The following is a 16,513-nucleotide window of genomic DNA, read 5'->3' as shown; positions in this document are numbered from 1 at the left end:
CCTATATAGCCCACATTAATAGTAGGGCCTACACGGGCCTAAAATACTCAACAACACTGCTCAGTAGCTGATTTCTTAACATTTTTATAGGACTTAACTGAGGAGAGGAGACAATAAACTTGACCATTCGAGACTATTGGCTTGCAGTTAACAAACAATGCATGAGCCACGTCGAAACGTATACATGGCCTACATGCATGTTTGCGAGTTTTTATTTGTAAATGTTAATCTTTAACTTGCAAAGCCAAGGCATTGCAAATTCAATGTAATCCTTGCAGAATAGAAGTGACAACATCATTATACACTGCTTTTCAGAAAACTCCTTTGAATGACCGGGGGCAGGGGCGGTTCTTATTGGCAACAATCAATTTGACTATTTTCGCCATCATAAATCTTCTTTAAATTCGTTTTTTTTTTTTAAAAAAAAACACCATTCTTTTCTTTTATGTTCTTTTATTATTATCATTATTATCATTACACTGTAAAAAATGAAGTGCTAATTTAGCACTTACAGTGCTTGTATATAGTGACTGCACTACGAGTGTTGATTTTCTAGTTTAAATTTGAACTAGAAAATCAGCACTAGTAGTGCAGTCCCTATACAAGCACTGTAAGTGCTAAATTAGCACTTCATTTTTTACAGTGTATTATTATTACTATTGTTATTATAATAATAATAATAATTATTATTATTATTCTTTATCATTATTATTATTATCATTATCATTATAAATTACGATAATTCGATTTAAATTCAAGTAGGTATATGTTTTCATTATAGTAGCCGATCCAGGATTTTCCAAAAGGGGGGGCAAATTTTCCTGAGGAAAATTTGACAAGCAAAAAAAAGGAATTTCACCAAAGAATTCAAGGTCATTTCGTCCACGAAATAAAATCCTTACAATCCAGTGGGGTACATAATTATGGAGACCATTGGTGGATCCAGGGGGAGGGGCACAGCCGGCCCATGGCCCCCATGGCCCCATTTTTAGAGGCATGCACAATCATAATTTGTAATGTAAATAATATGCCGTTATAACACAAGTGTACCCCCCCCCCTTGAAAGTAAGGACTTTTTTTCGTGGACGAAATGACCTTACATTTTTTGGTGAAATCCTTTTTTTTTATTGTAATATTTTCCTCAGGAAAATGTGCCCCCCCCCCCCTTATATCAAGGGCTTTTATTGAAAATACACCGAGATTAGCTACGAAAACTTTAGGAGAGAGATGGATAGAGAAACAAATAAGGAAAATAAAATTGCATGGTAAACATTTATTTGTCTATGGGTAAACCATGCAGCCTGGCATGCGCGGCGGGGCTATGTTGTGGGTGGATAGGTTTTCAAGTTCTACCACTGAGCCCGGATCGCCCTGTAAAAATGAATGAATAACTTTTTTTAATGCATGAGAAAATAAATTAAAAAATAAAAATATATAAATCCTAAACAATCAGGGCCAGACATGGCGTGGGATGGGAGAGCGTAGCGCGCTATAATAGCGAAAAATGTTACCTTAAAATACATGTATTATTAATACAAAAATCTATTTTGTGTGATAGACTTTGATGTTAAAAATGATTTCATTACTCGTTTCTTCCTTTTCATTCTTTATCTCCTTTTCGTTCTGGGTCTTATTTCTTTTTTTTTTCTTTGGGGGAGGACATGCATGGGGTATGGCCTTGCATGCCCCCCCCCCCCCCCCCATCATTTCCCCATCTGTACGCAGGTGCCAATTAGCCTCTGTGGCCCCCTTGGTCGATCTTTTCCGTACTTCGTTTATACATGTATAATGTTAGTGATTTTAACTCCCAATTCTTATTGTACAATAAACGACCTTTGGTCGATTTTGATTTCCTATCGAGGGTAAAGTGTGAGACGAAGACAGCTTTCTGAGATTAAGCATTGGGGCCTGTAAGTGCCAAACATTATTAGGCTAATTCACCTTACTACAATAACATAGTTAACGGACGATACCAACTTACATGTAAGTAGATACATCCACTTTGTTAATATAATGTCCCAGTAAGCCTATTATAGTTAGCATGGTTAGTGAATCCTATCGATATAACCATAATTTTGATGTCAATGTCTGATCTCAACTCGACCCTAAACAATTCGGGCAATACGTTCAGTAACAACTTCGATCCCGCATTTTTATCTTTAAAACTTTGTGGGTTTTCAGGTCGTTGCAATTAATCTCAATGCTATATTCTCAATGCTATATTCTATATTTTTTAAAGACGTTCAATGCTATATAAGTCAATCGCCCGGGTCAATCGATATGCCTACCTTTGCGTGGTTGCTATTTCTCTTAACATGTATATTCTCCCCCCCCCCCCCATTCTCTCGGAATCTCAGCTTGCTCCATGCAGTGACTCGAATGACTTCTGTGGTGCAATGGAGACGCAACGGAAGAACATGAGGACACCCCAGATGAAATCCCTGGTCTCCGATCTTGATTACTACGCAGAGGCGTATCGCTCCTACGCGGGATTCTACAGTCACAAAATCAAGTTGTATCAGAAGTGGGCAGACGACGTCTTTCTTCCTATCGCAGGAGAAAAGCTTCAGGAATCCTTTCAAGGGGAACAGGAGTTCAGGATCCTCGGTATTGGGAGTGGAGGAGGTAATTATAAACAGGAGCGCCGTGGCACTGGCGTAAAGATATCGGGGATTTGGGGGGCAATTGCCCGCCCCCCCCCCCCCAAAAAAAAAAAAGAGGAATGGAGGAGAAAATAGAAAGAAGAGTATCAAAAAGATACGTACATTTTGGTCGTGTAACTCGTGTTACTTAAATTAGAAAAAAATAACGCCCGCCCTCATGATGCACCGTGATTATAAAGTCATTTTATTCTGGCATTCCATTTCCATCCAAGTCGATCATAGTCGTTTCCAAGTTCCCCAATTATGAGGCTCCTATAAAAATGTTACCCTATATTATTATGATGATAATGATCATAAATAACTGATGAATAATAATAAATAATACATCTATAAATAATAGGCCTAAAATCATGAAACTTTAAGCACTTGAAAGTCTTGAAATATGTATGTCTTAATGGCATTCTGAACAACCAGATTATTGTTATCATTATTATTATTAGTAGTAGTAGTATTATTATTGCTATTATTGTTATTATTATTTTAATGGCTGTCTAGTCCTCTTTCCATTGTATACTGATTTCAAAGTTATCATAACATACTTTCTGTGCAACCTGACCCAGATTCACCAGTTTGAATACCACGAAATATTAATGATGACGTTGATGATGATGATGATGATAATAATAATAATAGATGGATTTCTACACTCTTAAAAGGGTTGGGCAGAAAAGCCCCGATTCTTAACCATCACTGGACATCATACTGTCTACACAACTATTGGTTAAAATCTATCCACATTGGGTAATAAAAACTAATAATTGGGTAATAAATTTGCTCTCACTTAGACAATAATTGTCCAGAATATATATAATTGTCCAGAATATATATTTGTATTTACCAACATACATTTCCCAGCACAGTGGACGGTATGTTGCCCAATAGCGCTTTTTCCTGATGATACATAGCGCTGCTATATTATTACCCCAGCTCCCTCTTTTAAATGATATCACTTTCAGGTGAGATTGATGTCTGTCTCCTGGAACGGCTATCAGCTAGGTTCTCATGCATCAATAACACTGTCGTCGAGCCTGCGACAGATGCCATCTCGAAATACAATGCCCTTCTCGGTGAGAAAGCGACCAGCCTTCCCGGGGTAACAACGCACTTGAAGCAGACGACCATCGAGGAATTTTGCGCGGAAACGCGGGAGAACTCGAGTTCGAGCGACTCGCGCCCAAAATTTCACCTCATCCACGCGATCTCGAGCTTGTATCACGTGGATGATTTCAAGAAGGTGATCAGAGAGATGTATGAGATGCTGGAAGAAGGAGGCGTGATGCTCATCATTGTGATGACAGGTGAGATGTATTCTCCCTGAAAATTAACGTTTGAAAATAATTAGATTAATAGAGAGCTCAAATAATTCTATACACAGTAACAACGGTTTTATTTTATTTTTTTAACAACGCTGTTGACATTATAACAGGCTTACTGTAGTATTTTAAACGGTTTAAACAATTGTTTAAAATCTTAAACAGCAAAGTTTAATTTCTATATTTAATTCTCAGTAAATTAAGATGGTTGTTTAAACAGTTACAACTACTATAAGGGTTCAACTTCCGTTAGAACAGCTTTCTGCCTGTATAATGGCAAGCTGGTATAAATGACATAGGAAACATTTTACGTTTAAGCTAATCAGGCACAGACGACAGAAATTATTCTCGGTTCCTTTGTTTTGTCTCAAAGTGGAGAAAATTGCAGAGCTGGGATTCGAAGTCACAATCTTACCATTATTAGTCCATGACAACGCTCTATAATTAACCACTAGACAACACAACCCTTATAATTATAGTAAACCATGTTGTATACCATTTTAAACAGCGGGGGGGGGGGGGTTACTGTGATATTTGACTATTTTATGTGATATCATATTTCTCTAACATAACATTATCTCTGGATACCATTGAATGAAAATGTTTCCTCCACTATGAACAACAGGGGGTTTTCGGACAGCTACGTACGGATGATTAAAGAACATAGAAAATGTATTGTCAAATGCCCTTCATGACAAGGAGCAACCAATAAGTTATTATCGAAATCTGGTGAATCAAAGGAGCAGTTTAGTCTCCGACTCTGGACAACGACATGTTTGCAAGTTTTTTTGTCAGCTCCGACACTTAAGACGAAGCTGCTGCTCCGGTTTACCAATTTTCGATAAAGACCCCGCAGTTGTTCTTTGTCATTTGACAGGCATTGTCAATATATTTACTGTGTTCTTGAAAATCCTCCTTACGTCGCGGAGTGCAAACTCCTTAATATCAACAACAGGGGCGGATTCAGGATTTTCCAAAGGGGGGGGGCACATTTTTCCGAGGAAAAATTTGACAAGCAAAAAAAAAAGGTTTTTAACAAAAAATTAAGGATATATTGTCCCCGAAAAAATTGAAAAAAAAAAAAAAAAAACGCCAGTGATCAACAATGAAAGGGGGGTGATTATAATTATAGTCTGTGACATTCGGTCTCAAGCCTCATGATGAGTCCTTAATAATTAGCTTTTTCGTCTCTTTTTTTCACTTTTACAGATGATCACGTCATCTACCGAATGTGGGATAACTTTCCATTCCTCGTTGGTCAACAGCAGGAGGCACTCGCTAAGAACTTATCCAGCAAAGACATTACAACAGCTCTCGAAGACCTCGGCATTGCCTACTCCTTGCAGACGGTCAATTGCAGGACCGACGCGATCTCTTGCTTTAACCCGGAATCCGTGGAAGGGGGTAAAGTCCTCGACTTTTTAACCAACACAATACGATTCAGGGATACTGCACCTGCAGAGATGTGTGACGAGGTCTTGGGATTCCTGCGCGTCATCTGCTCCGATGCGTCTGGATCCGATGGTGGGGCAAAGGAAGAACTGAAAGAAGGGGTACCCAAGGAGAAGGATCACAGAGACAACGAGTTGCGTTTTAACAGGGATTGGCAGTCGGTGATTGTTTTTCGCTAAGATAATTTTGCAAATTTTCATTATTATGGAAGATTCAAATGATGTAATAAAGTATAACGTGAAGGACTTTAATGTCACAGTCGTACCGCCGAAACTACGTTCAGACCGACCAAAAGCCATTGCGTTATTTCCAATGACATATCAATCGATCGGTTTGGAGTCGGTTTCGTTGGTGTGACTGTAGTACAAATGAGTACCGGTATATAGTGTTCAAGGCATCAATTAAGCAAGTACAAAGTAGACTTATCCATGATGCAACTGGTGTCGACCGGTATAACTTGGCTACTGCGTTATTGGTGAGGGACGGTGGGATTTGATTATTCTTATTATTTTCAAGAAGAACTTCAGTTATGAAGCCTGATGAACAAGTGTCCAACACCCGACAAAAAAATGAGACACAGTGGGTCACTAGAAGGCGTGGTGCTGAATTATTATTCTTAGTCGGTTGAAAAACTACGGTTGCATTTTCGTTCGCTGCAAGAAATTGGAGATTAAATTGGTTGGCATTAACCCGTTGAATGTTATCGTGCGCCAGACGATCAGATCAGTCAAAGGCAGAGGCCGAGGAATTTCTCTAAGATCGCCCTCTCTTGTTTGTGATCGGTAAATGAGGAGAAGGCTTTTCGGGGGGGGGCGGCTCGAGATTTTCAGCTCAGTTTGGAATCCACAGGTTCCTTATCGTTATTCAACTGATGTGTCACGATAAAAACGAACGGATGCTTGGCGATAATTTGTAGATAATAGACCCTATATCTCAACAGCTTAGTCAATCGGGCAGTTATATGGAAAATGGTTCCATACTCATCCTTCAGGAACGGGGCGGGGACAGAGCTGTCTGTATAAAATTTAGATTGCATGTTTAAAATCAATCAAATGATATGAATATACAAATATAAAAAATCAACATGTTATGAATTACAATGATGTTTTTGGGAGAGCTTGGAAGAAGATATATTGCAAACTGGTCTCCCCTCTCTCCGTCTTGTAAGTATAGACCACTGTCGCCCTTTTTGGTGATATTTTGCCCGGGTGCCAGCTGCATGGTGTCACGTATAGCACATTCATGTCTTCAGTCTCTTAAAATGCGCATCATGACCAATCGCTGTACTTGTGTAACATGTCATGTTATATACAAATATCACACTTTCTTGCTTTTACTTATGCCGTCTAGGTCATGTCGGTAGCACCCCAAACAGGGGATTTGATAATAATTTTTTCCATGTGTCAAGTTCAGCGGCGTGCAAGATGTAGCGGGCCCTCCCGCCTGTGAGCTGAACTTGAGGGGGACGGGGTGCCGCTGGGTTTCGGAGTGGTCCAGCTATGGTGGTGACGGCCTGGATGCCACAAGTTTATTCGATCCACTTTGGGGAATATCAAAATTAATAATACTGTCGATGATGATGATCTATTGTAAAGCGCAGCTATGAGCATAATGTGGAGCGTTGTGGCCCAGTGGATTAGTCTTCTGACTTTAAAACAGAGGGTCGTGGGTTTGAATCTCAGCCTTGGCGTAATTTCCTTCAGCAAGAAATTTATCCACATTGTGCTGCACTCAACCCAGGTGAGGTGAATGGGTACCCGGCAGGATTAATTGATTGAATGCATGAGCGCTGAAAGGGGGCTCCAGCTAAAGTCGGGGTAATAATAATAATAACATCGCACCTCGGAATAGAATATTCTAGATAGATGGCGCTATATAAATGCCTATCAATATTATTTTGCGTTTACATTTTGAACCTGCAGACATTACAAGCTCTGCTTTTTATGCAGGTTCCTTCATATTTCACTTTGATTTACTGCCATTTTCATTATACTCTGTATTGTGTATGTATCAAATGCATTTCTTGTATTATATCATGTTATCATAATCATTTTTCTCTGAAGTACGAAAACAAATTCAATTTAATTCAATAATTCAATTCAATTTTCCTGGATTGTAGCTAGGACCTAGCTGACACTCTTGCTGGAAAGAACACTTTGTCACACAGTGTGATCACAGTGTGTTCACATAGCGGACTATGTGAAAATATTATTCACACTGTTAAATTGCTCAATTTCAACAGTGTGAATATATTTTCACACTGTGGACACCTCGACAGTGTGACTGTTCACAACGTGTTTACACGGTCGAATATATGTGAATATGTGATTTACACGGTTGAAATGCTCAAATTCAACAGAGTGAAGGTGATTTCACATTATGTTCCACACTGTGAACACACTGTGGGTCACTAGCTGTGTTCATTCCAGTAGGGACAATCCCATGAATACAGTATTTGCTAACACATTGAAGGTGCATCCTACCACCCATATCTCGCCGAGGTCGCGACTGGCACGTTGTGAATGAATTCATGAGAACCTAATCATGCTATTACCATGGCTGGGATTCGAACCTATGACAATCCGTTTTAAGAGGCGAGAGTCGGAACCACCAGACCAGAAGAAGACAGAATAAAGAATAAGAGGGAAGTAAGAAGAGCAGGGGAAATAGTAATTTGATTACCCCTGCAATTAAGCAAAATACTAGGTCGTCGTCCTGGCCATCATTTCCTGTTCTTATCTCTATTAGTGATAAACAAATTCAGTAGGCAATTTCACTAAATGTTTGATAGAACTAAAAACAGAAATAGACGGAAATGTGATCGACGATAAACTCTCGACCTTTTGAAACGTGTATAGTTACGTAACAAATTGTCTTAATCAAGACCATTACGCCCGCGTGTTGTATGTCCGGACGGGTTGATTGTCCCCAAAAGACGGTAATTTTCACGAACTTTGCGATCAATATTCATCAAACGATTGAAAGATGTATTACACAATACCATGGAGCTACTATAGTAACTCCATTATATAGCCATAATTTCACAATTATTTTTGGTATATTAAATACACGAATTTTGAGAAAATAAAGACCATCATGGACGTATGCATAATTTCTTTCCGAGGGGGTAAGGCGCATACTTTTTTCTACGAAACTCGAATTAAGAGAGGGAGCGAAGCGACCGAGTTTGATGCTTCTGCATATTGCAAGGTGAAATTGAAGGATATTTGGTGAGTTTTATGAAAGTTTTAAAATGTTTCTGGGGGCAATTGCATCCCCCCCCCCCCCATGCACGCGGCCATGGTGGTGAAGCTGGCCATGGTTGCTCCATCCCGAATGTGATGATTGCAAAGTCAATTCGAGCTCAACAATAAGACGATTTGATTAAAGGAGAAAAAAAACAAATAAGTACAAGCTTTAAAAAAATCATCAAACTCGATCAGTTGCAAAATAAGATAAAGATTTTTCGTTTTACTAAATTTCACAAAACAGGTTTATTTGCATTTTGCACACCCTGAAGGCACTGAAGGGAACCAGTGACGCCACATTGTATTTCTTATCTTATATAAAATCAGAAATAATTCAATTTCTATCATGTGGTATCAATCTAAACATGCTGGCTTTAAAGGTATTGTTTAACTTTGTGAGCAGCCGATTTAAAAAATTCTCAAACCAAGATGAAACATGTGTACAAGTGCATGTATTAGAACTAATAAACCCTGAAAACAACCATTATTGAGAATGAAAAGCTAAAACTACAAGGCAAACCCCGATTTTGTAAATAGGTGTCTTATAGACGCCTAAATAGTACACATAAGTGTATGGGATGAAATTAAGATGGTGTTTTCGGTCACTTTATATTTCAATTTTTGAAGCACTAAATAATTATTTTCGAACGCAATTTTTTCTGGGCTTCATTTTTGTAACATATCACAGACACAGGTGACAAGTGTGACCTTCTAGCTCAGATTTTTTTAAAGTCAAACCAATGTTAACCAATCACTTTAATAATATACCCTGAATGTTAAATCCTGTTTATTGTAGATTATTCATGCAGTTAATAGCTTCTGTATTATCAAATATTTAAACAATAATACAATACAATACAAAACAAATATTGAGTGTATGGCGTTGTCGCGACTCTATCACCCAAACTGTGCTCCTGCCATGAGAACGTACGAGCCGTTTCGTGAAATTCTCTTCTTTTTAAAAATCATACGTCGATGTAATTTGATGTAATTGTCAATGTGATTCCTGTTTCCCTTTTCTTCATATCAACTTTACGTTTATTTATTTCAATATATTTAACCAGGGTAGCCCACTCAGCAATAAACTGGTCTCCCATTGGGCCGTGGAATACATGATAAAAACAACTATAAAAACATTTAAATACATATGAAATATACACAGAAATATTCTAAATAACTTAACCCATATCATAACAGAAAACAGAGTAGCAAACATCGTTAAAAACATGATACTAATTAACAAAATTACACACAAAGCAATACATATAAATAAAATAAAGTAGATAGACATACAAAGTTGATTTCAAATTTAAAAGGCAATAATAAAACTTAACTTTAAAAAGATGCACTTTAAGTTTTTGTTTAAAGATTGATAGAGATTTTGACTGTTTCAAATTAAATGGCAAGTTGTTCCAAAGTAAAATCGCTGAGTAAGATAGAGTGTTTAAAAATTTCGGTATGAGTTTTTGGGGTGATCAAATTATCTTTTGCTGCATATCTAGTATTAAAACAATGAGAGTCACTTGCAAAAGTAAACACATTACGATAGAATTCCGATGACAGACCATTGATACATCTGTACATAAGAATACACTTAAAATAGGTAACGCGACCGTTGAAGGGGAGCCATTGGAGTTCACGAAACATTTCTTTTGAGAGGGTATAAAAATTACATTTTAGGATTAATCTAGCCGCTCTTTTTTTAAGTTTGATTATACGATCTGTGTGCATATTGAAACGCAACCCCCAGATTTCACAGCAATAATCAAGGTGTGATTGGACTAAACATAGGTATAGAGTCTTGAAGGTATTTTGGTCAACATAAGGCCTAACCCTTCTTAGCATACCTAGGCTGGCATACACCTTTTTACAAACATTATCAACTTGGTATGACCAAGATAGGTGTTGATCAATTATGACTCCAAGACATTTTATCGTTCTATAACATCTCCATTAAATTTGATAATTACATTTTCCATAGAAAAATTAGATAGCTTTTGCGGTGTCCCTATATATCAACATGAACTTTGTTTTATCCGTGTTAAGTTTTAGTTTATTTACGTTTAACCATTCTTTTAAGGGATTCATCTTGAAGCTTATGTTGAATATCTTGTGCAGACGTACTGTGAGCACATAATGAGGTGTTCGTCTGCGTACATACAATGTTTCAGGGCATGAACCAAATCATCGATGTATATTAAGAAAAGGAGCGGCCCAAGGACGGACCCTTGCGGTACTCCTAGCGAAACAGATTGCTCATCTGAGAGAGTGCCTCGTACAGCTACTCAGGGCGAATGACCAGGTCGAAAACCGAACTGTGAATTATTTAAGATATCATGTGTGGTTAAAAAGGAATATAGTTGTTTGTGAACAACCTTTTCTATCAGTTTACTTACAACAGGCAACATTGCAATTGGTCTATAATTGCAAATCAAATTAATTTCCCCTTTCTTAAACAATGGACACATTTTAGAACTTTTCCATTCATCTGGATAAACTCCCTCGTTGAATGACATATTTATCAATTTTGTTGTTTGAGGGGTTATTTCTGTTTTAGCATATTTTAGTTGTGAACTACTAATGTCATCAACGCCAGTTGATTTATTGGTGTCTAATTTCGATAAAAGATCAGCTATGATATCTTCTTTAACTTCTTCAAAATCAAATTCATAAAGAGGAACATGTTTTCTTACATTATCTGTTTCATTGCATTCGAGTGTGAAAAGACTTTCTCTCTGGAGTTCAGGATATCTTACAGATTCAACGAAATAATAATTGAATGCGTTACCTATGGTTTTATCATCACAACAGAAAACATTTTCTATTTCAAAAATATTAGGAATAAGTAAATGTTTTTGTTGTAATAAGACCTTTAGACATTTATCACGAATTTTAGAAGTGCAATAATTTCTTTTAAATTTTTCCATTAAGAGTAGACGTTGACATCATTACGCAGTTTTTTTGTAATTCTTCCAAATACACAAGGTATGACTTTCATCGTGATCTTTTGATTTTTTTCCCTTTAAAAATTGTTGCAGGCACGTTGCGGTGGACTTGACCTTTAAGTGACATAACACTTTTGGCCATTAGCCCTGCTGCATGGCATGAGTGATAATAGGCCTCTACCACAATACTGTTCAGAGAACTTGTAAATTACTCCATAAGAACATGGACCTAGAATAGGTCCATGATAAGATCGGAGGAGACACCCATGTGGTGGCCAGATGTCCAGTGTAATGTCCTCTTATCCTATTATTCCTCGCCAGTGCAAAAGGTCATTTTTTTCTACCCATTTTTCCTCTCTCTTTTCCTGCGGAACTCTCTCAAAGGTGTCAGCATCGACAAGTGGTAGTGGCACAGACACACGACATCAACTAGCTCTAGCCCGATCAATGCTACTACGTCATTTCGAAAGGCTATGATCGGTCGTTTAAGGGGACGGCTGTGTTAAGTGTGACCCGTGTATCGACTTGCTCTATTTTGAATTCATGCACGTCGCTTATAGGCCTAACTGGTGTCAATATAACCCATATACCCCTTTAAGCAACCCCACTAGACCAAGACTACAAAACCACACCCCCGGGACCACACCTTCTTTTTGTGCAAAGACAGACCTCTAAGCATACTATCTGGAGGCCATAACGCAAATATTATAGATACAAATTACATGAGAAAAATCACAATTTGATAGAATGTACTGCATGTTTTCTCAGTACTTAAAGGTCAAGTCCACCTCAGAAAAAAAGTTGTTTGGAATCAACAGAGAAAAATCAGACAAGCATAATGCAGAAAATTTCATCAAAATCGGATGTAAAATAAGAAAGTTATGACATTTTGAAATTTCGCTTATTTTTCACAAAATAGTTATATGCACAATTTAGTCACATGCATAGAATCGATGATGTCACTCACTTACAATTTCTTTTGTTTTTTTAATGTTTGAATGATGCAATATTTCAATTTTTACAGATTTGACGATAAGGACCAACTTGACTGAACCATATAATGTTAAGCAATGGTAACTCCATATGTTCAGTGAGAATTAAAACCCTGTTTCACAGGACAATGAGGAGAAAATCAGAATATTTCGTATTTCAAATAATAAAATACAAAAGAAAAAGTGAGTGAGTGATGTAATCAGTTCCCTCATTTGCATACCGGCCAGGATGTGCATGTAACTGTAATGTGAAATTAAGCGAAACTTAAAAATGTCATAACTTTCTTATTTTACATCCGATTTGATGAAATTTTCAGTGTTATGCTCGTTGGATTTTTCTCTTTTTATTCAAATCAACTTTTTGTTGGGGTGGTCTTGTCCTTTAATCATGCAATAGTACAGATTTACTATTATTATTCCGATTGACTTTACTTATTAAATAAAATTTACAAAGTGAAATTATGTTAAATGGATTGACACTCATCATACAAGCTCTGGGTTTACGGCACGCCTCTCCGTTTTATTTTGTCTTAAATGTTGAAATCATTCAAGGTAATATTGGGGTAAAAATAAATCCTAATTATTCTTAAGATGTATGATTATTATGCATGCGATGTCTGGTACATAATGATTCTGAAGTAGGGTTTATTTCAAAACTCTGGTCCAAAGTTGTGGTTTAACTATGGATAGCCAATTGTGACATAAATCTTTAGCAGTAGATTTTGAAGGAATAAATTTGTTTGATCAAATCATTCTTAACTGACTGGGAACTTTGGGAAGGATAAATAATGTATGGTTGTCTCATCCATCCATTAAAGAAATAGGAAAGAACACAGTGAATATATCAAGCATACAATGTAAACACAATTTTGACACCTTTGGCTTCCCATAATTTTAGCACAGAGTTAGACCACGGTCTGAGTTAAACCCGACTTCAGAATACGGGCTTATTATGTATTTGGGTTTGCCATGCATTTTTTTTATATTGTGTAAATAATCTGAGACGGAAATGAATAAAATCGTTATATAAACCTAAATCTTTATTTCTCTTCTATGTCATTCGTATTTAATAGCTCTAGTTGTCAGAAAGATTTACCGGTTGTTTTCTGTAAGTCATATTGAAAATGTCACCGGCGACAAATACAACTACGGCTAAAATTACTTATTACACGAGCAGACAAAAGCAAATAAAAGAAATGGCGGATGAATAAGAGGAGCAGGGGGAGGGAAGGAGGCGCGGAGATGTTATATTATTAGGGATTCCTGAGGAAAAGTATGAAGGGGGCACCTTCCGTCATATTCATTGTCAATTCTTGGCGTTGAGCCCAGATATACTTTGAGCATGACACGGGTGATTTCGATAATCATCTTGCCCCTTTTGCAGGTTTATTTTCACTTGGTCTGAAAGTATAGTTGGTCTACCGCGACTTGGATAGTCCAATACTACATGGGCTAAACCCACTTTGTCTACAATCGATTTGATCTAGTCTAATGCCCAGATAATTATGTTCCATATAACCCTTAAAACGTCCCGTAAATAACCCCTATTAAAGGGGAACTTAACCTGACGAAAAGTTTATTGTAAAAATAGCAGAGAAAATAGTAAGAAAAATGTTGGTGAAGGTTTGAGGAAAATCCATTAAAATTAAGAAAGTTATTAGTATTTTTATTTATGACGTCATATACGAGCACGTGTCCCATATGTTATGTAATATAAAATGCATAAATTTCAATTTCTGAATGGTTCATTATGACCAAAAAAAAATCCTCTTTAAGGAGCGGGTGTGAAATAATGTGTCTGTTGATATAATAAAGGTAAAATAAAACCCATTTTTATATTTTTTAGAAAACTACATTTCATGGATTTCTTATATTCACGATACATATGAAGCTGCTCCCATAGTCTGCTGGACAAAAACTTCACTCGAGTTAAAGGTCTGAATGTGCAGCCTACTCATGCCTTGTGTACTGAAGGCCCTGAAAAAGCAAGTTTTGTATGTGCTAGTCTTTGCGTGGAGGCACACTCGTTGATCAAAGTTCCAATCAGAGTCTGTGCCTGCAGACTACTGCACACATGTGAAGTCTCAAGTCAAAACAATAAAATTCTAATATAGCTTTTTAAATCTTTGATGGATTTGTGTCAAACCTTCACCAATATTTTGTTATCATTTTTTCTGCTATTTTTGTAATTAACTTTATGTCAGGGTGACCTTCCCCATGAATAATTAGAGAAATAACGATGAGTTACGACCACCGACCAGTGGTGACGACCTGCAATTGAAATTGCACTTCCAGTTCCCCATCCCTTTTTTGACACTCATTAATCGGCGAATGCTATACCCCCCCCCCCTTCCCCACCCACGCAGTACCAAAAATCCTAGGGATCTGTTATTAAGGAAATATTTAATTTACAGCGGGCCATGCGGCCAATGATAGATATAGATAAATTATTTCTTGTATTCTTCAATTCGGATATCATAATTATTTATACAATCAATAGACAAGAGACACGGCGGTTTCCATGGGCATAAATTGCGAAGCGTTCATGACAATGAAATCGTCTGATTATTTAACTGATGACGGATTGAGTGATTATCATACCACCCAAGAAGGAAATCAACGTATAAAACTTATCGAGTGATAACAGTCGACTTAAGATAGTAACGTTTTGTCACCTCTAATTATCTTGTCTGTCAAAAAGCCAAATCCAATAAGCATGGATTAGCCATGCAGTCATGAATATTTCCCAATACGTATGTTTCTCTCCCTCCGTTGACTAGGTTTAAATATGGATTTTTTTTTTTCGTTCAGCAGCGTACGGAGGATCAAGAACAGAAAATGTATTGTCAAATGCCCGTCATGACAAAGAACTACAAACAAAGTCTTTGTCGAAAATTGGTGAATCAAAACAGTAGTTTGGTTCTTGCAATTAATCGTCAGCTCTGAAACTACCCTTATACTGGAAATAACACAGTGTCGGACAATGTGTGCCACAGTGTTTTCACTATGTGGAACACACTGTCAAATCGCCTTCACACTGTTAAATTTGAGTATTTCAAAACGAATCACATACTATGAGTCGGCTGTGTGAACACGCTGTGAACAGTCACACTGTCGAGGCGTCCACAGTGTGAAAATATTTTCACACTATTGAATTTGAGCATTTTAACAGTGTGAATAATACATTCACATAGTCCACACTGAGAACACACTGTGTTCTTTCCAGCATGGTAGGGACAAAACTGCTGTTACGGTTCATCAATTTTCAAACAAAGACCTCCAAGCTGTTATTTGTCACTTGACGGGCATTTTCATGACTTTTACTCAGTTCTTGAATCATCCGGACTCGCTGAGCGATAACTATCCATCCTTTCATTCACCCTTCCTCACCTCTACTTTTATTTTGGTATTTCTTTCCATTTGTCTTTTTTATGACAAAGTTTATTTTCGGGATATGAGTAAAACCGGTGATCGGGTCTCCATGATTTTTTATATTTGGAATCCATTTAAACTATCGAATTCTAATATCGCTATCATTTTTTTCCCGTAATTATCGTTAGGATTATTTAGATCGTTTATACTTATGTAAGTCTGCAGAATAGTTTCACTGATCAGTGGAAGGTCAAGTGTCGGAATATATATTTTCATAGATGGCTCTGTTAACTAATGAGTCGCAGCGCCATCTGACGGCGAGCTTATGATATTTTTATTCGAATCCGAGCTATTTTCAACAACACCCCAAAGAATAACATAAAAACCATTGCATTCAGCCATTAGCGTTATTAGTGCAATATTTTTGAGGGGGCAGACATGACGTATGGGGCAAAAACAAATCTAAAAAGCTGCGAGTGAGCGAGCAAAATGTTCATATATTTTGTTAATATGATACATTTCACAGTT

General features: G+C 37.2%; 1 protein-coding gene across 2 annotated transcripts; it reads left to right on the top strand.

The window, feature by feature from the left end:
- The first annotated feature begins 1,737 nt into the window (after positions 1-1,737).
- On the top strand, positions 1,738-8,821 carry LOC129277254 (histamine N-methyltransferase-like). 2 transcript variants are annotated; one of them, XM_064110739.1, is made up of 4 exons: positions 1,738-1,983; positions 2,358-2,625; positions 3,620-3,961; positions 5,186-8,821. In XM_064110739.1, the coding sequence occupies exons 2-4, from the start codon at positions 2,397-2,399 to the stop codon at positions 5,605-5,607; spliced, it is 993 nt and encodes a 330-aa protein (XP_063966809.1). In that variant the 5' UTR covers positions 1,738-1,983; positions 2,358-2,396; the 3' UTR covers positions 5,608-8,821. The 2 variants fall into 2 exon arrangements, with proteins under 2 accessions (XP_063966809.1, XP_063966810.1); XM_064110740.1 differs by having other exon boundaries at positions 1,835-1,910.
- Positions 8,822-16,513: the final 7,692 nt, after the last annotated feature.

The sequence above is a fragment of the Lytechinus pictus genome, chromosome 15, assembly GCF_037042905.1.
Source record: "Lytechinus pictus isolate F3 Inbred chromosome 15, Lp3.0, whole genome shotgun sequence".
Classification (NCBI taxonomy): domain Eukaryota; kingdom Metazoa; phylum Echinodermata; class Echinoidea; order Temnopleuroida; family Toxopneustidae; genus Lytechinus; species Lytechinus pictus.
Note: the sequence above shows the minus strand (reverse complement) of the source record. Positions and strands in the feature narration are given on the sequence as shown.